The following is a 22,445-nucleotide window of genomic DNA, read 5'->3' as shown; positions in this document are numbered from 1 at the left end:
TCAAGGAACCCCAGAAATAAATGGGTCCCAAGCCCTTTGATCCCGGAGACACTGGAGAGCTGGGGCCAACCAAAGGCAGTCTGGGAGGCTTCACTGATGACTGGGAGTGCGAGAAGCCCTGTTTCAGGCCAAAGGGCAGAGGGAAGGGGAGGTCCTCCCTGGTGACACAGCACATAGGCACACAGGCCATCTGATCTGTCGGGCACAGGGCCTGAAGTGGCCTGGAAGAACTAGGGGGCCCTGGAGGGAAGCGGAAGGTGGAGGAGAGGGTGGGCCTGAGCTTGCAAGGAGAGGGTGCTTTTGACTCCAACCCCGGGAGTGGAGACCTCCTCCCCTCTTCTCAAGCTGGTTTTACTACTGCTCAGGGTACCCCAACAGGTCATGGGTGCAGACCAGTGCCCAGCCCCAGGAGGGCTGAGAGTTTTCGGGTCTGAGGGGTTCGAAGGTAAGCACAGCCCCTGGGGTCATCTGAAGTGACCTTGGCCCCTCTCAAGGTCAGCAGGGCAACATGCTCACTCTTCTGCCTTCTGGGGACTCCCGCTCCTCCTTCCCTTGGCCCAAGGTCCACTCCCGGATGTGACCCCAAGCTCAGCTGCCACAGAACCCTCTGGCAGAGGTGGGCCTGATCCAGCCCGGGCTTGGAGCAGACGACGGCCCCGGGCTCCACACGTGGGCACAGGAAGGGGCCCAGATGTGGTGTCCAACCCTGCAGTGCTCTTCCAAGAAGGACCTTCCCAGACTCGCAGGCCTCCCTGCAGGGGAGGGGAAGAGACTGCTCTGGCCATGCTCAGCTCTATAAGACTTGTCCTTTATTGGCAGGAAATTCCTGCATAGGTGTCACAAGTGGAGTAAACAATTGGAGTAAACACAAGTAGAGTAAACATAAGTAGAGTAAACAAGATGCTTCTGGGCTCCTGGCTGGAGGGCAAGGGAGCAGAGGGCGTTGGTTCCCAGCAGTGAGGACAGGGCAAGCCCGCTCTCTCTGAGAGGGTCATCCTCGGGCCTGACAACTTCGGACTTCAGGTTCCTCTTGGCAGCCTGGGGCCGTGGAGGGCTCTGTTGGCCGCAGCCTCATCACCCAGATCTGAGTGAGGGGTGGCAGTCCCTGTCCCCATCACTGAGCAGTTGTCACCACTGTGGGCCTCTGAATGTGGAGCTGGGGAGGGTGGGAGAGAGGAGGTGAGACCAATGGGGGCCCCAGTGATGGCCGTGTCCAGGGGTAGTGAGCTGCCTCTGGGCCGGAGGGAGGCCCACCCTCCCCAGGCAGCCCCAGGCAGTGGACAGAGGAGAGAAGCCCCTAGCTGTGGGGGAAGGGTGCGGGGAGTTGGGGGTTCCTGAGTCACCTCTGTAGTGGGGTCCACGCTCCTCAAGGAGGGCTGGAAGTTTCTGTAGATGTTTTCAAGGCCAAACGTGTCCCCCTTCAGATCCTGACCTGTAAAGAGAGGTACTGGGGTGAGAGTGAGCCTGGGGGAAGCAGAAGAGACACACAGGATGGATTGTTTGCAGTAAAAAGGATGGGCTTGGGGAGTTGGCCCCACAGCTGCGCTAAACTCCTTTCCCACTGCCCATCCATCCTCCCCCCAGCCCAGCTTATCAGGGATGCGGAAGAGGGGCTGGGGAGGTGGCCCGGGATGACTCAGGGACAGGAGGGGATGGGAGCTGCCTTCCGACATGCGCCACGGGCAAAAGTCGAGGCCTGGTGAGTGGGTCCCCAAGGAGTCACTTGGTTTAGGGTGGGTAGGAGGGCGAGACTGCCTGGGGTCAACGGGCACACTTCCTCATAGCAACGGTAGTGACAACAGACAGAAGCAACTGTGCCTGGAATCTTCTTGTGTGAGTTGGCATGAGTCCAGCACTCCCTGTCTCCATCATGCAAAGAAACTCGCTCCTCAACCTTCAGAACCGGGTTTCAGGTCCACCTGGCATCTTCCTGATCATTCCTTTGCTCCCTCCCTCAAGATCCTCCCCCACCGTCTGCCCTCCTCGCCTGCTCTCCCCAACAATGTGCGCTGAGCTAAGCTGACTCCCCAGCACTGCCCGTAGGCCACAGGCCTCTCTGCAGACTTCAGACTGGCCTGATCTGGGGTATCTTCCCTCTGCACTTAACTGCCCACTGCCCCCCGTCTCCGTCATCCCCTCCCAGAGCCTGCAAACGACAGGCCCTGCCCAGCTAGCTCACTGGCATCTGAACTATGCTGACTGCTGTCCACACCTCCTGGTCCCCACCGTCCCCTCACTCAGCCTCATCATCCCTGGCCTGCATTAGTGTGCTGTTCGCTCCCTGAACTCCCCACTTTCGTGTGTCCCCCTCAAATCCTCCTGAATGAGCCACCCAAAATGCACGTCTGGTCCCCCTCCCTTCAAGCTCCTCCAATGGGTCCCCCCACCATGGGCCACTGACCAGTCCTGACCTAGCTCTGTCACTCTCCCGCCCCACTAACCCGCCCTTGGTTCCCTACAGGCCACTTCTTCTCCACCTCTACGCCCTTTCTTCAGCAGAGACCCTTGCCTGGAAAACCCCTCTCCCTTCCCATCCTGGGACACGGCCTCACTTGGCCATGGCCCGTCATCCCACTGTGTGTGAGACACGCTGGGGCTGGGCTCTGGGGAAGGATCAGGCTCTCAGTCGTTATGAGCAGCTCTGGCAGCCAGAGTGGGCTGAACCCACGGGAAGCTCCGTGGAAGGACCGCGTGTGAACTGGATCTTGGAAACAGTGGGATGGGGATGTGCAGAGATTCAGACGACCAGAAGCAGCACAGTCTGCAAAGCGGTGGGCCACAGACTGGAATGCAGGGAACTTGATGGGGAGAAGCCAAGTAAAGGCTGGAGGGTCAGCAGGGCTGCCCATGGGGACTCGGGGTCAGGAGGCTGCAGACTGTCTGGCTATTACGGCAGACGCAGGACTGGCTGGCAGGACGTGTGTGCGTGTCACCCACAGCCACTGGGAGTCTGACTGGTACTTCTCCACGCCGCCCCCACCCCCACCAGCCTGCCCCGCCTTGGCCCCTGATAAGATCTACCTTCCCAGATGCTTGTGTTCTCAAAACTGCCAGGGTAGCCTGCATCTTGCCACTCTCGAGACACGTCGTACTCTTGCCTCCTGACAGAAATGACATGAGCAGCTGATGACGGAGAGGTGGGGGAAGGGCTCAGAGACCTCTGACCTCGGCCTCCAGAAGAATCTGCTCTGGCCAAGCCCTGAGTCAGGGAGGGAGGGGCCTGCCCCCAGTGGCAGGGGTAGAAACCGAATAGACATCCTGGAGATGTCCCCATCGCCTGCCCCCCACCCCCACCCCTCAGTGACCTTATCTGTGAGCTGGGGGCATCGGACTAGAGTCAGGGCAGTTTCCTTTGCCTGCTGGCTGGGCTCTGTACAGAACGTTACTCAGTCTCTTACAGCTGGGAAGAGAGCGATCATTCCCAGCGTCCTAGTGTGACAGTGCTGCTCTGTGGCAGCCAAGGTGATAAGCACCAGGTAATTTCATTACACAATCCAGTTTCAGTACATAAGTCTCTGTTTCCATTTCTCTGCCAAGCGGATATGTCTTATCAGATCGCAGGCTGCCCTCTGCTAGACACAGAGCTGGGAGGGACCAGCAGGAACTAGGAAGGACTCGAGGGTGTGGGGCAGGGCCTCACCCACCCCTGTTGGGCCTCAGCAGGGCCTCAGGATATTCTGACTATGGTCACCTCTCCCCAGGCCCAGCCTTGGAAGCTTACCTGTGCCGTTTTCTCTGGGATCGGCTGAGTAAGACGATCAGAACCACCACCAAGACCACCAGGAGTGCCACCACGGCCCCCACAATCCCATATACCATGCTCTTGCTGGTGCTGGATTCACAGGTCTCCCCCGAGTACCAATGTGTGTCTGAGTTCAGGCATCTGGGGACACACACAAGCTCAGGCCAGTCCACCAGCTTCCCTCACCCACCCAATTTCTGCACCCCCTGCCCCCTGCCCCTGAAAAAAAAGATCAATGTCAAAGCACAGGAAACCATCTCACCCACTAAGGGCAGCTGCTGGGCACCCTCCCTGACTCCCCAAGTCTAACGGGTGGTGAGTGGGTGCAGGGACCGCAGATCCACAGAGCAGAATCTGAGAGGGCTGGGCACCTCATCCCACGCACGTAATGTTCACCCACGTAATCGCTAAGCATGTAATCGCTAAGCACAGTAATCGTTAAGCAGCTGGCACTTGGATGGCCTGTCACCATGTTTTATATTTTGTACTTTAGTTTAAGACGTAGCACGCCAGCAAGGAGGTGATAATGGCATGGTGGCATGGTGGCTGGGATGTTGTTAGGGACATGAATGATAGATGAAGAGAGAGGTCCATAGATACAGATTTGCAATTGATAACTGGAACTTTCTCAGAAAGGGGACTGCTTGGTTCTATGAGGCCTGTGTATGTAATCTGTACCTCCCGCTCCCATGGTATATGGGAGTGGGAGGTGGGAGACCTGGGAAGAGGAAAGAGGGATGTAGAGGCTGGGCTGGAGGTGCCTTGTGAGCTCTGTCCACCCTCACCCTGCACTCTTGGATGACCTTCGGGGAGAGTGGGACCCTACTACCAGAGAGGGCAGATGCTGGCCTAGAGGGAACAAGCACTTACAGACAACGGGGGCCGCTTTGCTGCAGCTGGCACCTGCCGTGGTGACAGTCCATTTCCGACTTCGTCCCTGGGGTGCACTTGGTCACACAGGCCAGCTTACCATCCAGCTCATCCACGTAGTAGAACTGGGCGAATTCCTTCGCAGCTTTCTTAGTGCATTGCTCTGGGGGCAGGTGGGGGGCCAGCAGGAAGTGTCAGCCAGATGAACCCGTCCCTAGGCCCCCCTATCCTGCAGGTTTACCGTCCACTCTCCATGGAGCTGCTCACCTTGCGGGTCAAAGTCGACCTTCACGGGGTCCACAGAGGTGGCCGTCTCATCGTAGCACAGGAGTGAGAGGTCTGCCCAGAGTGGTGAGAAAGAGAAAAACAGATGTGCCTCCCCCCGCCCGCTGGAAGCAGTCAGCCTCCCCTTTCCTCCTTGCTGTGACCAAGACTAGTAGATGCAGCTGAGGCTGTGGGCTGGCTCTGAGGGGGTCACTGGGGCTGCTGACCACCTCAGCCCAGGACTGAGAGGGGCTGCTGGGAGCAGCGCAGAATATGGGGAAGGTACCCAGGCTTGACATCTGGATTCCTCGAGGGAGGTCTCTGGAGTTCCAGAAGAGATGAGAGGTGCAGGACGTGGGCGTGGGCCTGAGACCTCCCTAAGGGGCCCCACCCATCCTTTCACCACCAACATCAAGGGGTTTTCGGGGGGCTTACTTTTGCACTCTTTAGAATTCCCGTGTAGCTGTCCAGTCTCACTCATAATCTTGGCCCTTACAATCTTAGTGAGGTTTTCAAACAGCTCCAGGTACCCCGAAGTATAGTTGGCCTCCATGATGACTTCGTGTTCCACCATGACGCTGCCCCGACTGGAACCGAGAGTCATCAGTCAACCAAGTGGGGCCCAAGAAGCAAGAAGGGTGATGAGAAACAAATAGTCATGTGACCCAGGGGTGGGACAGAATATAGACTCTTCCCTCCAGCAGTTAACAACCTAGAGGGAGGCTACAATATAAGCCTGGGATTACAATATATGCCAATGGGTGAAATTCATTCCTAAAAATGGAGGCTGTTGGGCAAAGATGTGGAGGAATGGAACCCTTGTGCATCAGTGGGAAAGCAAACTGGTATAGCTACTGTGGAAAACAGTATGATGGTTCCTCAAAAAATGAAATATAAAATGATCATGTGATCCAGCAATTCCACCTCTGGGTATCCACCTCAAAGAATTGAGAGCAGGGGCAGGAGGAAATATTTGTACACCCATGTCCATAGCCATCTTATTCATAACTAAACAGTGGAACCAATCAATCTAAGCGCCCATCAGCGGATGACTGAATTAACAAAATGCAATGGTATATTACATACAATGGAATATTATTCAGTCTCTAAAAGAAAGGAAATTCTGAGACATGCTGCAACATGCATGAACCTTGAGGACATTATGCTAAGTGAAATAGGCCAGTCCAAAAAGGATGAATACTGGGTGAGTATTTATGAGTAGTAATATGATATCCCTGAAGTAATCAAATTCAGAATAGAGGCAGAAGGCAGCATGGCGATTGTCAAAGGTGGGATGAGGTGGAATTGGGAGTTACTGTTTAATGGATACAGAGTTTCAGTTTGGGAAGATGAAAAAGTTCTGGAGGACTTCCCTGGTGGTCCAATGGTTAAGAGTCCACCTGCCTGTGTCAGGGACACAGGTTCAATCCCTGGCCTGGGAAGATTCCACATGCTGTGGGGCAATTAAGCCTGAGACTACTTAAGTTCGCTTGTGCTAGAGTTCATGCTCAGCAACAGGAGAAGTCATGCGATGAGAAGCACATGTGTCACGATGAGACAGCAGACCCTGCTTGCCTCAACTAGAGAGAGTCCCCCACAGCAATGAAGACCCAGTGCAGCCAAAAAAAAAATTAAAAAGTTCTAGAGATGGACAGTGGTGGTGGTTGTACAACAATGTGAATTTACTTAATGCTGCTAAACCATATACTTAACATGGTGAATTCAGTGGCTAATGACAGATTTTATGTTATGGGTATTTCACCACAATGAACATATTTTAAATGTAAACATTTAAGACAGAAGCTAATGGATTGCATTTTGAAAACCAAATAAGTAAACTTTTAGATATGAAGAAACATGAGGGCACTTTAGAAATGTTGGATTCCAACCCAGAAGCTTCTTGTTAGATGGTCGGCAATGCTCTGAGCAGAGAGCTCCCGAGACAAGGTCCATCACTGCCCACAGTCCTTGTGGCAAAGAAGTCGGAAGCAGGACCCAGGAGGACCTAACCCAATAAAATCCTGGGTCAGAATGGAGACAGAGACCATGGCTCTGAGGCTGGGTGTGGGTGGAGGATGCTGGGTTATGGAACACCACGGGTTCTTGATATGTTGGTAACTGACATGCCCCAGGCTCCCTCCTCACCCTTCTGTCTGCTTCTTCCCATCCTCCTCTGGGAGCTCTGCTTCTCCTGCCCATCCGTTAAATATGGATGCTTCCCATGCTTCTGTCCAGGGACAGCTTCACTTCCATGCTGTGACAATTGCCCCAGCCATCTGGTCTACTCCCCGAGCTTCCAGTGATGCCTGTCTGGGGACATCAATGCTGATGTCTCTGCTATAGACCCTTACTATCATACATTTGACCACCAGCTGCTCCATCACTTGACATGGCTGGGCCCCAGACACTTGAGGCTTAACAAGGCCCATGTCAAACTCATCATCTTCTTCTATTGTCCTGCTCCTTCTTATGCTCCTCATCTCAGCCAAGGGCAACCCACACTCCCAGAAGCCCAGAAATCTGGTGTCAGTCCTCCTTTTCTTCAAACACCCATCAAAATCCAGTGATCTGCTGGTCCTGCCTCTTAAAGACCTTTAACACTGGACTACTTTCCTTCTTCATTAAGGCCTAGGCTACTATTGTCTCCCTCCTCTGTCCATCCATTCTCAACCCTGCAAACAGATCTCATGGTCTGCAGTGCAAAGCATTTACTCTGCCACATGGGCAGATGATGCTTCACATGTAAATGAGCATGTGTCACTTTTCCAACCTCCTCTCCCACCACAGCCCCTTTGTCTTTAAGAAGCCAAATGTGCTTTGTGTTCTTAGAATCTGAGCTCCTTTCTCTTACCTGTAGGCACATCATGGATTTCCTCTTGTAACACTCTCCCACTCCCTTGCCTCTAGTCGGCCCATTCCTCATCCTTCAAGCCTCAGCTTAGCTGTATCTTCCTCCAGGAAGATTTCCCTCAGTCTCACTGACCCTGCATTCAGGACCTCTCCCTCTGTACCTCGTGTGTCTCTTATAAGTCTAACCTCAGTAACTGAGTTATCATAACTACCATAACTCTAGCTACCATAACTCTAGCTAGCTACCTGTGCTCTGCCCTTCTAAGCACCATGAAGAGCAGAACCCAATGTTCCCAGCACCTAGCACAGGGTAGACTTCCAATATTAACTTGATAAATGGATGAATGCTGAATGAATGAATGCATGGTCTCAGAGCCCTCAGGTGTTGCTTTTTTTGACCCAGCCAGGTACTGGTACTCTAACCATTTATGATAGGAGGAGGCAGGAGAGCAGACAAGAGAGAAGAGCTTCCCACAGTCTATAAACCTTCCCACTCCCATACTCACAGCAGTCTTTTGACATTCACGCCTCTGTATTGGGGAAAGTTGTTGCCCCTGTAAACTTCATCCATCTGAAAGAAACAAGACAGCTGAGTTCTTAGAAGCCTGGAATGTGCAGCAGTCCCTGTTCTCTGTGCTGGGGGAAGTCCCTCAGAACCTCCTTTCCCCAAGGAGTCCCTGTATTCAGTTCAGTCAACTCAGTCGCGTCCGACTCTTTGCGACCCCATGAACTGCAGCACACCAGGCCTCCCTGTCCATCACCAACTCCTAGAGTCCACCCAAACCCATGTCCATTGAGTCGGTGATGCCATCTGCCCATAGGAAAGAAGGAAGGGGGTGCATAGGGATGTCCCCTCTTCCAGGATTCACATCAGGGAATCTAGGCTTCCTCTCCTCTTACCCGACTCTTGAATACTTGAACGAAGTTCTTGTATGCAGCAGAGGAGTTGTCCTTTAGGTCATCTGTGAAATTCCTGTTAGTCACTTTCACTTTCAGGTCTACAGTGGCGTTGATTTTCTGGGGAGTCTCTATGGAAACAGGGCATATTATGCATGAGACAGCAACCTCACAGTAATGCCTTCCAGGAATAGCTAATTCTTCATTTGTTGGCTTTATGGGAGAGGAGAAAGTGTGTAGGGAGGCAGACAGAAACTCAAAAGGCAGGTAGGAGTAGCTGAAACATTTGCCTCTTATCTCTGAATACCAGGAGGAGCTACTAGTCAGAATCTTGATTCAGTGAGACCTGACTGGAGGGCACCAGATGATCATTCAGATGAGAGAGGCAAGTTAACTAGTGAAAAGGGCTCAGAAGTGGGATGCAGGAAATCCATGCTCTACCTGCATTTTGGCCTGCGTGAAAGTCACATTTTCTTCTCTACCTGCACAATTAGGCAATGGTAGCAAATGAATCTTCCAGTGCTGCCCTCCTATTTTGAATGGTTAAGGGATGTGGAAATGATCTACAAGTCTCAAAAAAGGTCTTTACCTATGGAGAAGTATTCCTTGAGGGATTTACACTGGTAACCAAGGTAGCCTTGGGCACAGATACATTCTTTTCCGTTCCAAATGCCTCCATTGTAGCACTGCCCTGCAAAGAGGTAGAACATTCCAGAGGTTACCATGGAAGCCCAAGACACAAAACATCAACTCTCGTTCCAAGTCCCATCATTCAGACATTGCACTGAAAGATGGAAATGGGACTAGATAATCATGCTGTAACTGAGAGCCCTCTGCCACCATTTCAATCCCCAGGAGATAGTGGGGAAAGGAGAAGGAACAACAGAATGGAAGGAAGCAAGAGATGAAAGAGGACACTCAAAGAAATCAAGAGTCCTACAACTCAAAAGACAGGCACACCATCCACTTGGATGATGTATACTGGCAACAAGATGATACTGGAAGTGTGGAACAAGATCACAAGGAGGACAAAACTGATTAGCTGATAAGGGCGATGAGCAGGAAGAGCCCTTAGAGTGACATACAAGTAGACTTACATGGTGTCATAGTTGAAGAGTGGGTTGTCCTCACAGTTGTCTGTGTCCTAGTGAATGGGGGATGCAGGGTTGAAGTGGTACTGAATCCAGGGACTGGAGTACCAGTGGAGCCAGGTGAAGTGGAGGACACAGGAGAAGAAAAGCCAGAAGTCGACTCTTTGGCAGTTGTGGTGGTATGTTGTGAGACCACAGTGTGGGTGGAGATCTCACTGGGGCTTGACGGGGAAGGACTTGCACTGTTTGTACTGTGCAAAGAATGGGTAGAGAATGATGGCATGGACCCGTCTGAGGAGCTGGTGTAGAGAGTGGATCCCAGAGAAGAAGATGTGGTCATGTGTCCATCACCAACGGAAGTGGTTAAGGATTCTCCAGGCCTTGATGTCGAAGCAGAAATTTCATTCCCTACAGTAACAGTGCTGTTCAAGGTGCCTGTAGGTTTTGATGAATCAGGGGTGGAAGTAGCAAGAGTGAGTTCCTCTGTGAGGCCTGTGATTGTCTGTGTGGAGACAGAGGGGGTGGTAGACAGCAGGGTGGGAATAGAAGAGGAAGCTAGGCTACTACTGTGGCTGGGATAGGAAGTTGACATAGAAGATTTGGAAATGGTTGAAAGGACAGAGGACATTTCAGTAATTGTTGTTGTACTGAGTCCAGTCCTGGAGGTAGTGGTAGAAAGTCCCTCAGAGTTTGAAGGTATATAAAATGTTGAGGTGTAAGAGGAGACTGTATCTGTTGATGGTGCTGAGACTATTGTGGACACAGTGGCTTCAGGAGTAGGATACGTGGTCCTTTCTTCATCACCAGTGGAGGAGGTAATGGATTCAGCTGGACTTGAAGTGGACACAGGACTTCCATCCTCTTGAGAAATTGTCGATGTAGGTAAGTCCGTGACTTGAGAAAAATCAGATATGGTGTTGTGATCTGTGGATTTCTGAGTGACAAAAGTGGTAGACTGTACTGAACCAGACGAGCTGGAAAATGTCTCTCCAGTGCTAGATGGGGCTGTAGAGCTCTCAGCAACTCCTGTGTGGGAACTCTCAGAAGAAACACTAGATGCAGACCACCCAGAAGTAGTGGCAAAACTCCCAGGACGTGTGGTGAGGGAACCCTCAGAAGACATGGTGAATTCAGACAGACCAGAAGTGGTTGGGGAGGATAAGGGAATTGTGGTATGGGAACCATCAGAAGACACTGTGGATTCAGACAGACCAGTAGTGGGAGAGCTCCCAGGTACTGTGGTGTGGGAACCTGCAGAAGACACTGAGGATTCAGACTGACCAGATGTGGTGTAGGAACCCTCAGAAGACATTGTGGATTCTGACAGACCTGATGTGGTGGTGGAGCTTCCAGGGACTGTGGTGGGAGAAGTCTCAGAAGAGACTGTGGATCCAGACTGACCAGATATGGTGTGGGAACTATCAGAAAAGATGGTGGATGCTGACAGAATTGATGTGCTACTGGAGCTACCAAGAGTTGTGGTGGGGGAACTCTCAGAAGAAACCATGGATTCAGACAGACCAGATGTGGTGATAAAGCTCCCAGCGACTGTGGTGGTTGATCCCTTAGAAGAGACTGTGGATTCAGACTGACCAGATGTGGTGTGGGAGAAGTCTCAGAAGAGACTGTGGGTTGAGACTGACCAAATGTGGGTGGTGGAGCTGAGTAGGACTGCCCCAGGGTTTGGTGGTAGAACCTCAGAAGAAACTGTGGGATCAGCCTCAGAAGAGACTGTGGATACAGACTGATCAAGTGTGGTTGTGGAGCTGAGAAGGACTGTGGTTTGGGAAGCCTCAGAAGACACTGTGGATTCTGAGAGACCTGATGTGGTGATGGAACTTACAGGAACTGAGGTGGGAGAAGTCTCAGAAGAGACTGTGGATTCAGACTGACCAGATGTGGTGTGGGAACTCTCAGAAGACACTGTGGATTCTAGAAAGGACTGATGTAGTGGTGAGCTCCCAGGGATTGTGGTGGTAGAACTCTCAGAAGAAACTGTGGAGCTCAGATGTGGTGATAAAGGACTGTGGTGGGAGATCCTCAGAAGAGACTGTGGAATCAGACTGACCAGATGTGGTGTAGGAACTCTCGGAAGAGACTGTGGATACAGACTGATCAAGTGTGGTTGTGGAGCTGAGAAGGACTGTGGTTTGGGAAGCCTCAGAAGACACTGTGGATTCTGAGAGACCTGATGTGGTGATGGAGCTTCCAGGGACTGTGGTGGGAGAAGTCTCAGAAGAGACTGTGGGTTCAGATTGACCAGATGTGGTGATAAAACTCCCAGGGACTGTGGTGGAGAAACCTCAGAAGAGGCTGTGGATTCAGACACTGTGGTGTGGGAACCTCAGAAGACACTGTGGATTCTGACAGAAGAGCTCCAGGGATTGTGGTGGTAGAACTCTCAGAAGAAACTGTGGAATCAGACTGACCAGATGTGGTGTAGGAACTCTCAGAAGAGACTGTGGATTCAGACTGACCAGATGTGGTTGTGAAGCTCAGTAGGACTGTGGTTTGGGAAGCCTCAGAAGACACTGTGGATTCCAAGAGACCTGATGTGGTGATGAGTTTCCAGGGACTGTGGTGGGAGAAGTCTCAGAAGAGACTGTGGGTTCAGATTGACCAGATGTGGTGATAAAACTCCCAGGGACTGTGGTGGGAGAAACCTCAGAAGAGGCTGGATTCAGACTGACCAGATGTGGTGTGGGAACTCTCAGAAGAGACAAATGTGGTGGTGGAGCTGTGGACTTGGTTTGAGCCTCAGAGGACACTGTGGTGAGTGATGTGGTGATGGAGAGGAGTGTGGTGGGAGAAGTCTCAGAAGAGACTCAGAAGAGACTTGTGGTTCTGTGGTGGGAGTTCAGAGATAAAACTCCCAGGGACTGTGGTGGGGGAAACCTCAGAAGAGGCTGTGGATTCAGACTGACCAGATGTGGTGTGGGAACCAGAAGAGACTGTGGGTTCAGGAGCTCTCAGAAGACACTGTGGATTCAAGAAAGGACTGATGTAGTGGTGAAGCTCCCAGGGATTGTGGTGGGAGAACCCTCAGAAGAAACTGTGGATTCAGACTGACCAGATGTGGTGATAAAACTCCCAATGACTGTGGTGGGAGATCCCTCAGAAGAGACTGTGGAATCAGACTGACCAGATGTGGTGTAGGAACTCTCAGAAGAGACTGTGGATTCAGACTGACCAGATGTGGTTGTGGAGCTCAGTAGGACTGTGGTTTGGGAAGCCTCAGAAGACACTGTGGATTCCAAGAGACCTGATGTGGTGATGGAGCTTCCAGGGACTGTGGTGGGAGAAGTCTCAGAAGAGACTGTGGGTTCAGATTGACCAGTTGTGGTGATAAAACTCCCAGGGACTGTGGTGGGAGAAACCTCAGAAGAGGCTGTGGATTCAGACTGACCAGATGTGGTGTGGGAACTCTCAGAAGACACTGTGGATTCTGAAAGGACTGATGTGGTGAAGCTCCCAGGGATTGTGGTGGTAGAACTATCAGAAGAAACTGTGGATTCAGACTGATCAGATGTGGTGATAAAGCTCCCAATGACTGTGCTGGGAGATCCCTCAGAAGAGACTGTGGAATCAGACTGACCAGATGTGGTATAGGAACTCTCAGAAGAGACTGTGGATTCAGACTGATCAAATGTGGTTGTGGAGCTGAGTAGGACTGTGGTTTGGGAACCCTCAGAAGACACTGTGGATTCCGAGAGACCTGATGTGGTGATGAAGCTTCCAGGGACTGTGGTGGGAGAAGTTTCAGAAGAGACTGTGGGTTCAGATTGACCAGATGTGGTGATAAAACTCCCAGGGACTGTGGTGGGAGAAACCTCAGAAGAGGCTGTGGATTCAGACTGACCAGATGTGGTGTGGGAACTCTCAGAAGAGACTGTGGATTCAGACTGATCAAATGTGGTGGTGGAGCTGAGTAGGACTGTGGTTTGGGAAGTCTCAGAAGACACTGTGGATTCCAAGAGACCTGATGTGGTGATGGAGCTTCCAGGGACTGTGGTGGGAGAAGTCTCAGAAGAGACTGTGGGTTCAGATTGACCAGATGTAGTGATAAAACTCCCAGGGACTGTGGTGGGAGAAACCTCAGAAGAGGCTGTGGATTCAGACTGACCAGATGTGGTGTGGGAACTCTCAGAAGAGACTGTGGGTTCAGACTGACCAGATGTGGTTTGGGAGCTCTCAGAAGACACTGTGGATTCTGAAAGGACTGATGTAGTGGTGAAGCTCCCAGGGATTGTGGTGGTAGAACTATCAGAAGAAACTGTGGATTCAGACTGATCAGATGTGGTGATAAAGCTCCCAATGACTGTGGTGGGAGATCCCTCAGAAGAGACTGTGGAATCAGACTGACCAGATGTGGTGTAGGAACTCTCAGAAGAGACTGTGGATTCAGACTGATCAAATGTGGTTGTGGAGCTCAGTAGGACTGTGGTTTGGGAACCCTCAGAAGACACTGTGGATTCCGAGAGACCTGATGTGGTGATGAAGCTTCCAGGGACTGTGGTGGGAGAAGTCTCAGAAGAGACTGTGGGTTCAGATTGACCAGATGTGGTGATAAAACTCCCAGGGACTGTGGTGGGAGAAACCTCAGAAGAGGCTGTGGATTCAGACTGACCAGATGTGGTGTGGGAACTCTCAGAAGACACTGTGGATTCTGACAGGACTAATGTGGTGGTGGAGCTCCCAGGGATTTTGGTGGTAGAACTCTCAGAAGAAACTGTGGAATCAGACTGACCAGATGTGGTGTAGGAACTCTCAGAAGAGACTGTGGATTCAGACTGACCAGATGTGGTTGTGGAGCTCAGTAGGACTGTGGGTTGGGAGAAGCCTCAGAAGAGACTGTGGATTCAAGATTGACCTGATGTGGTGATGGAGCTTCCAGGGACTGTGGTGGGAGAAGTCTCAGAAGAGACTGTGGGTTCAGATTGACCAGTTGTGGTGATAAAACTCCCAGGGACTGTGGTGGGAGAAACCTCAGAAGAGGCTGTGGATTCAGACTGACCAGATGTGGTGTGGGAACTCTCAGAAGAGACTGTGGGTTCAGACTGACCAGATGTGGTTTGGGAGCTCTCAGAAGACACTGTGGATTCTGAAAGGACTGATGTAGTGGTGAAGCTCCCAGGGATTGTGGTGGTAGAACTATCAGAAGAAACTGTGGATTCAGACTGATCAGATGTGGTGATAAAGCTCCCAATGACTGTGGTGGGAGATCCCTCAGAAGAGACTGTGGAATCAGACTGACCAGATGTGGTGTAGGAACTCTCAGAAGAGACTGTGGATTCAGACTGACTAGATGTGGTTGTGGAGCTCAGTAGGACTGTGGTTTGGGAAGCCTCAGAAGACACTGTGGATTCCAAGAGACCTGATGTGGTGATGGAGCTTCCAGGGACTGTGGTGGGAGAAGTCTCAGAAGAGACTGTGGGTTCAGATTGACCAGTTGTGGTGATAAAACTCCCAGGGACTGTGGTGGGAGAAACCTCAGAAGAGGCTGTGGATTCAGACTGACCAGATGTGGTGTGGGAACTCTCAGAAGAGACTGTGGGTTCAGACTGACCAGATGTGGTTTGGGAGCTCTCAGAAGACACTGTGGATTCTGAAAGGACTGATGTGGTGAAGCTCCCAGGGATTGTGGTGGTAGAACTATCAGAAGAAACTGTGGATTCAGACTGATCAGATGTGGTGATAAAGCTCCCAATGACTGTGGTGGGAGATCCCTCAGAAGAGACTGTGGAATCAGACTGACCAGATGTGGTGTAGGAACTCTCAGAAGAGACTGTGGATTCAGACTGATCAAATGTGGTTGTGGAGCTGAGTAGGACTGTGGTTTGGGAACCCTCAGAAGACACTGTGGATTCCGAGAGACCTGATGCTCCCAGGACTGATGGAGCTCCCAGGAGACTGACCAGTTGTGGTGAGAAGTCTCAGAAGGAGACTGTGGGTTCAGATTGACCAGAAGTGGTGATAAAACTCCCAGGGACTGTGTGGTGGGATGGAACCTCAGAAGAGGCTGTGGGTTCAGACTGACCAGATGTGGTTTGGGAACTCTCAGAAGAGGCTGTGGATTCAGACTGACCAGATTGTGGTGGTCAGAACTATCAGTGTGGAACTCAGACTGATCAGATGTGGTGATAAAGAAAGGAATGACTGTGGTGGGAAGACCAGAAGACTGACTGTGGGATTCTGACTGGGGACCAGATGTGGTGACCAGATGTGGTGTGGAACTCTCAGAAGAGACTGTGGATTTGACAGGGTGGTGGAGCCCCAGGGATTTTGGTGGTAGAATTCTCAGAAGAAACTGTGGAATCAGACTGACCAGATGTGGTGTAGGAACTCTCAGAAGAGACTGTGGATTCAGACTGATCAAATGTGGTTGTGGAGCTCAGTAGGACTGTGGTTTGGGTAGCCTCAGAAGACACTGTGGATTCCAAGAGACCTGATGTGGTGATGGAGCTTCCAGGGACTGTGGTGGGAGAAGTCTCAGAAGAGACTGTGGGTTCAGATTGACCAGATGTGGTGATAAAACTCCCAGGGACTGTGGTGGGAGAAACCTTAGAAGAGGCTGTGGATTCAGACTGACCAGATGTGGTGTGGGAACTCTCAGAAGAGACTGTGGATTCAGACTGATCAAATGTGGTTGTGGAGCTGAGTAGGACTGTGGTTTGGGAAGCCTCAGAAGACACTGTGGATTCCGAGAGACCTGATGTGGTGATGGAGCTTCCAGGGACTGTGGTGGGAGAAGTCTCAGAAGAAACTGTGGGTTCAGATTGACCAGAAGTGGTGATAAAACTCCCAGGGACTGTGGTGGGAGAAACCTCAGAAGAGGCTGTGGATTCAGACTGACCAGATGTGGTGTGGAAACTCTCAGAAGACACTGTGGATTCTGACAGGACTAATGTGGTGGTGGAGCTCCCAGGGATTCTGGTGGTAGAACTCTCAGAAGAGACTGCGGATTCAGACTGATCAAATGTGGTTGTGGAGCTGAGTAGGACTGTGGTTTGCGAAGCCTCAGAAGACACTGTGGATTCTGAGAGACCTGATGTGGTGATGGAGCTTCCAGGGACTCTGGTGGGAGAAGTCTCAGAGGAGACTGTGGGTTCAGACTGACCAGTTGTGGTGATAAAACTCCCAGGGACTGTGGTGGGAGAAGCCTCAGTAGAGACTGTGGATTCAGACTGACCAGATGTGGTGTGGAAACTCTCATAAGAGACTGTGGGTTCAGACTGATCAAATGTGGTGGTGGAGCTCAGTAGTACTGTTGTTTGGGAACCGTCAGAGGAGACTGTGGATTCAGACTGACCATATGTGGTGTGGGAACTCTCAGAAGACACTGTGGATTCTGACAGAACTGATGTGGTGGTTGAGCTCCCAAGGACTGCAGTGGAGGATCCCTCAGAAGAGACTGTGGATTCAGTCTGATCAAATGTGGTGGTGGAGCTCAGTAGGACTGTGGTGTGGAAACCCTCAGAAGACACTGTAGATTCTGACATAACTGATGTGGTGATGGAGCTTCCAGGGACTGTGGTGGGAGAAGCCTCGAAAGAGACTGTTGGTTCAGACTGACCAGATGTGGTGATAAAACTCCCAGGGTCTGTGGTGGGAGAAGCCTCTGAAGGGTCTGTATATTCAGACCGACCAGATGTGGTGTGGGAACTCTTAGAAGACACTGTGGATTCTGACAGAACTGATGTGGTGGTAGAGCTCCCAGGGCCTGCAGTGGGGATCCCTCAGTAGAGACTGTGGATTCAGACTGACCAGATGTGGACACAAAACTCCCAGGGACTGTAGTGGGTGATGCCTCAGAAGAGACTGTGTATTCAGACTGACCTGATGTGGTATGGGAACTCTCAGTAGACACTGTGGATTCAAACTCATTAAATGTGGTGGTGGAGCTCAGTAGGACTGTGGTTTGGGAACCCTCAGAAGACACTGTGGATTCTGACAGATCTGATGTGGTGGTGGAGCTCCAAGGGTCTGCAGTGGGGGATCCCTCGGTAGAGACTGTGGATTCAGACTGACCAGATGTGGTGATAAAACTTCCAGGGACTGTAGTGGGGGAAGACTCAGAAGAGATTGTGGATTCAGACTGAGCAGATATGGTGTGGGAACTCTCAGCAGACACTGTGGATTTAGGTGGACCTGAGTAGCTACCAGGGACTGTGGTGGAAGATCCCTCAGAAAAGACTGTGGATTCAGATTGACCAGATGTGGTGAGTATACTCCCAGGAACTGTGCTATGTGAATCCTCAGAAGAGACTGTGGATTCTGACTCACTAGATGTGGTGGGGATACCCACAGAAGAGACTATGGATTCAGACCAACCAGAAGTAGTTGGGGAACTACCAAGTACTGTGGTGAGGAAAACCTCAGAAGAGACTGTGGATTCAGACTGTCCAGATGTGGTGTGGGAACTCTCAAAAGAGACTGTGGTTTCAGACTGATTAAATGGGGTGGTGGAGCTCAGTAGGACTGTGGTTTGGAAACCCTCAGATGACACAATGGATTCTGATGGAGCTGATGTGGTGGTGGAGCTCCCAGGGACTGTGGTGGGGGAAGCCTCAGATGAGATTGTGGATTCAGACTGACCAGATGTGATATGGGAACTAGCAAAAGAGTTGGTGGTTTTAGATTGAGCAAATGTGGCGGAGCTCAGTTGGGCTGTTGTTTTGGCACCCTCAGAAGACACTGTGGATTCAGACTGACCAGGTGTGCTGGTAAAGGTCCCAAGGACTGTGGTGTGCGATCCCACAGAGGAGAGTTTGGATTCAGACAAACCAGAAGTGGTGCTGGTACTCCCCAGTATGGCGGTGATGGAACTTGCAGAAGAGACTGAAGATTCAAATGGACCAGAAGTGGTGACGGAGTTTTCAGAGACTGTGGTGTTAGCAGAATTTTTTGTGTAATCTGTTGTTGTCATCCCTGAAATAAAAGAAGTTGTAGTTTGTCAGGACTTGAAAGGGATGCAGTTCTTTCATCTTTGATGTATGCAGTTTCAAAGAATTATTATTTTGAACAAATATGAAATGTGTGTAGAGAGTGTCTTTATTAAATGTTGTTGCTGTTTGTCTAGAGTCTTGAGCGGTGCTTGATTCACCAGGACCAGAATATACTGAAGCTTTTATATTATCAGTGGTATTTAAGGAGGCAGATGGAACTGAGACTTGAAAATTCTTAGATTGTTTTAGGAAAAACGAATTGCCTTCTAGTAAATATGGCTGATGGTCCATCACCCTAGATATGTAGGTGTCACCAGGACTTGATGGGGCATTTTTGGTTAAGATACTTGTAGAGAAAACTACATCTTAAGCGTGAGTTGGGAAAACTCAGAGATGACATTACTATGGTCTATGATTTTGTTATTGCATTTAGTGGCAGTCTGTCCCAGGATGCCCGGGACATAGCTGGTCAGTCTGTTACACTGAAGCATGGCTTTCCTTTCCAAGGGTTTAGGAAGTGTTAGGGCATCTGTAGATTTGGACAATTTACCAATGGTAATCTTGAAATTTGGTATCTTCTGTTAAATATAGAAATTTTTATAGAGCAAGATATTAATATCACTAGCTAATGTTCTGAGAGTTGATTGTGATTTATGACTTGAATTGTTAGTTATGGCTGTGGCTGTGGATTTTGACAAATCTGCATGTTTGTACATATATATACACACACATATATATACATGTATGCATGCTCAATGACTTCAGCCGTGTTTGACCCTATGTGACCCTATGTACTATGGCCTGCCAGGCTCCTCTGTCCTAGGGATTTTCCCAGCAAGAATACTGAAGCAGGTTGCCATGTCCCCCTCCTGATCCAGGGATGGAAACTGCATCTCCTGCAACTCCTGCACTGCAGCAGATTCTTTACTGCTGAGCCACTAGGGAAGCCTATATATATATACTCACACATACATATATACACACACACACACATATATACGTATATACCATTTTTCTCAATCCATAGTGTCATCTGCAAACACTTGAACTGAGAATGCCTCCACTTCAAGTATATATGTCTACTTTTGCCCAATATTGCCTGTGCATTCCTCCCTGGGCACCCTGGGACATGTGCGTCTCCTTGGGTACCTGGCATAAATTCTAGCGGATAGTTGTACTCACACAAATGCCCCCTGCACATTCCTTTTGCCCCTCACATTTTGTGATCTGCAGGCCACATGATCCCCTCCATCCTCTGGCCAGTACTTAGTCAGACAAGTCTCTCTTCCCATCCTTTACATCTAAGGTTCCTCCTCTACCCCAATACTTCCTACTGACCCCGAAGGAATAGGAGAGCTGTTACCCTGGACAATTCATCGCCTGTCCTCTCTCTCCAGATACACTTACACAGGGACTAGCCACTCTACTGGAATGCTGCCACCTCTACCTGGCTGTCCTGTGTTCATCACAACTGCCCAGGTAAGCTCTTCCTCCCCCAGCTGGTCCCACAGCCCACTCAAAGAGTTGCAACTCTCCAATAATGGGAGCTGGGCTTGCACCCTGGGGCTGGAGGGCTTCTTTTGTGTTCCCTGGGCCACTTAGAACATGTGGCTGCATGTGTGGAACTCTATTTTCCTATGAAAGGTGGAACTATAACCCCTGGCTCCTCTTCACTGTGCCTGTAAGGTGAATAAGATCAAATATGGAAAGGATCTTTGAAACAGTTACACCATATATCTAGGGATTATTAGGAATTCCACAGGATAGTGTACAGGAAACTTCCTAGAGAGGTCAGGGAATGTGGCCTATCGTCCCTCCTATCAGTCCCCCACTCCTCTGCAGATACCCTGGGGCTGCATGTTTCTCATCTCCCAGGAAGGTGGTCTTTGGCCCCTGGCAGAGGGGACAGTGGAAGCCGTCAGGGCAGCAGGACCCTCTACCATCCCAGATGCTCCCATTTTCAGAGGGTCCTTAAAAAGGCAGTCTCAGGGCGAGACCAGGAGCTGGACCAGGACTGGAGGCCATGAGAGTGGACCATTAGTGAAGACATGTCATTCACACCAATGGTTCTGGATCATTGGCTTTGCAGAGCTTCCATCAGAACTTTAGGGGAAAAGTGATATCAAATCATTGATTAAGGTAGTTCAAATCAAAGGTGCCATAATGCCTATGATTTGTAGGATTCTAAATGCATGATACTAGATGCTTGGGGCTGGTGCACTGAGACGACCCAGAGGGATGGTACAGGGAGAGAGGAGGGAGGGGGTTTCAGGATGGGGAACAGATGTATACCGGTGGTGGATTCATGTTGATGTATGGCAAAACCAATACAATATTGTAAAGTAATTAACCTCCAATTAAAATAAATAAATGTATATTTTTTAAAAAAGGAAAAAAATTAATTAATGTAAAAATCTTGACAAGATTACTTGGTTCTTTTTAAGTCAGTAGATATGTTTGTTTTGTCCAGTTCTCTTGCACAGAGCTGACTCATTAGAAAAGATCCCGATGCTGGGAAAGAGTGAAGGCAGGAGGAGAAGGGGATGACAGAGGATGAGATGGTCGGATGGCATCACCAACTCAATAGACATGAGTTTGAGTAAGCTCTGGGAGATAGTGAAAGACAGGGAAGCCTGGTGTGCTTCAGTCCATCGGGTCTCAAAGAGTTGGACACGACTGAGCAGTTGAACAACAACTTGCCTACCAAGTGAAAGAGAAGGTGCTGAGCTGGGAGGCTGCGAAGGGTGGAGGTGGAGGCATCCTTGAGTCTTGGGTATAGGAAGGATCAGAAAGAGAGAGTACACATTGAGGGCTTTAGTCAACCCAAAACAAACTGTAACACGGCTCAGAGTAAACCCAGGCTGGTGGACAAATGGGCCCCCACCCCTCAAGGACGCTCCTGGCCCTCCCCCGACCAGTGCAATTCTAGAGCATCAAGGCCCATTTAAGGGACACGGGGTGTGGGGAGGGGGAGGAGGAGGGAGGGAACTGTCCCTCTGCCTTTCTCGGAAGGCTTCAAAATGAAAGTAAAAGCCAAGCTCTCTTTTTGCTTCCTTCTTTAAAAAGAAAGGGTTTTGTGGACTTAGGTATTATAAGTTTTAACGGGCTTTTAAAGTTATAAAAGTAGACTATTTTTGTTGTCACATGTCAAGAATGAGAAAGCATATAAAGGCAATTTATGATCCCTAACTGAAGCATAAGAATGAGTAGAGGTGGAGAGAGGTGACATTTACTGGCTGCCTATCAAATTCCTGAGTAGTCGTATCACACTGTAATTCAATGACCGTGTATGTAATTGCCTTTGCTCCTTACTGATAACAGAGGAAATATTTCTGCCATATTCAGCTGGACCCAGAGCAGATGCTCCATGAGGAGGTCTTGGATAAAGGAGTGAATGAACACTGAAAATTCTGTCTGATACTTTTTGTAAGTTATTTAGTGTCATCTCAGGAGGAAGACGTGACTATTCCTGTTTCACAACTGAATTGAGGTTCTAAGGGTTAAATATCTTCCAAGTTCACCCAACTGGTAAGATAGAATTCAAGCACAATCTGAAGGTAGCTTTTACTTTCAGCATAAGGAAGGGGTTTGCAAAGAGGAGAAGAACAAGGAAAGGTTTCAAGTTTAGGGAACAGCATGTGTGGAGGCTCAGAGTACATGTTTGGATTGAAGCTGGATGTTGAGAGACCAGAGGAGGCAGAGAGAAGGTTGTCAAGGTGAGTGTGAAGCCAGCTCTGGACTTGACTCAGCAATAGTGAAGAGTGTCCAGAAAAGGCCATGGTCACA

At 50.2% G+C, this 22,445-nt stretch overlaps 3 protein-coding genes across 3 annotated transcripts in view; all 3 read right to left on the bottom strand.

Annotated features, from left to right (window-relative positions):
• Positions 1 to 810: 810 nt before the first annotated feature.
• Positions 811 to 18,636, bottom strand: MUC12 (mucin 12, cell surface associated). Its single transcript, XM_014477342.2, has 12 exons — positions 18,427 to 18,636; positions 9,721 to 10,648; positions 9,213 to 9,314; positions 8,627 to 8,754; positions 8,233 to 8,297; positions 5,312 to 5,463; positions 4,880 to 4,951; positions 4,613 to 4,775; positions 3,722 to 3,883; positions 3,022 to 3,101; positions 1,344 to 1,432; positions 811 to 1,156 (listed from the first exon to the last, which is right to left on the bottom strand). The coding sequence occupies exons 2-12, from the start codon at positions 10,340 to 10,342 to the stop codon at positions 1,115 to 1,117; spliced, it is 1,677 nt and encodes a 558-aa protein (XP_014332828.1). The 5' UTR covers positions 10,343 to 10,648; positions 18,427 to 18,636; the 3' UTR covers positions 811 to 1,114.
• On the bottom strand, positions 12,702 to 17,026 carry LOC138985614 (mucin-2-like). The gene is made up of 3 exons (XM_070362763.1): positions 16,980 to 17,026; positions 14,585 to 15,624; positions 12,702 to 14,554 (listed from the first exon to the last, which is right to left on the bottom strand). Exons 1-3 carry the CDS (start codon positions 17,024 to 17,026, stop codon positions 12,702 to 12,704), a joined length of 2,940 nt encoding a protein of 979 aa, XP_070218864.1.
• Positions 15,993 to 22,445, bottom strand: part of LOC138985569 (mucin-21-like) — a 20,496-nt gene continuing 14,043 nt past the window's right edge. Inside the window, exon 2 of the mRNA XM_070362439.1 lies at positions 15,993 to 18,642. Coding sequence (XP_070218540.1) covers positions 17,162 to 18,642 — 1,481 coding nt within the window. The 3' untranslated portion in view covers positions 15,993 to 17,161. The remainder of the gene's footprint in view (positions 18,643 to 22,445) is intronic.

Source organism: Bos mutus, chromosome 25 (assembly GCF_027580195.1).
Source record: "Bos mutus isolate GX-2022 chromosome 25, NWIPB_WYAK_1.1, whole genome shotgun sequence".
NCBI classification, from domain to species: domain Eukaryota; kingdom Metazoa; phylum Chordata; class Mammalia; order Artiodactyla; family Bovidae; genus Bos; species Bos mutus.
This window is presented reverse-complemented; position numbering and strand designations above follow the sequence as displayed.

Excerpts from the sequence above, each read along its gene's own strand:
- MUC12 (XM_014477342.2), bottom strand. The coding sequence starts at position 10,342 with ATGTCCTCTGTCCTTTCAACCATTTCCAAATCTTCTATGTCAACTTCC. Across the intron at positions 4,952-5,311 it reads GAATTCTAAAGAGTGCAAAA|ACCTCTCACTCCTGTGCTAC; the intron begins GTAAGCCCCCCG and ends CACTCTGGGCAG. Across the intron at positions 4,776-4,879 it reads GGTCGACTTTGACCCGCAAG|AGCAATGCACTAAGAAAGCT; the intron begins GTGAGCAGCTCC and ends ACCTGCCCCCAG.
- LOC138985614 (XM_070362763.1), bottom strand. The coding sequence starts at position 17,026 with ATGGTCAGTCTGAATCCACAGTCTCCTCTGACGGTTCCCAAACAACA. Across the intron at positions 15,625-16,979 it reads CTGACGGTTCCCAAACAACA|TCTCCTGGGAGCTCCATCAG; the intron begins GTACTACTGAGC and ends ACAACTGGTCAG. Across the intron at positions 14,555-14,584 it reads AAGCTCCATCACCACATCAG|GCTTCTCCCAACCCACAGTC; the intron begins GTCAATCTTGAA and ends GTCTCTTCTGAG.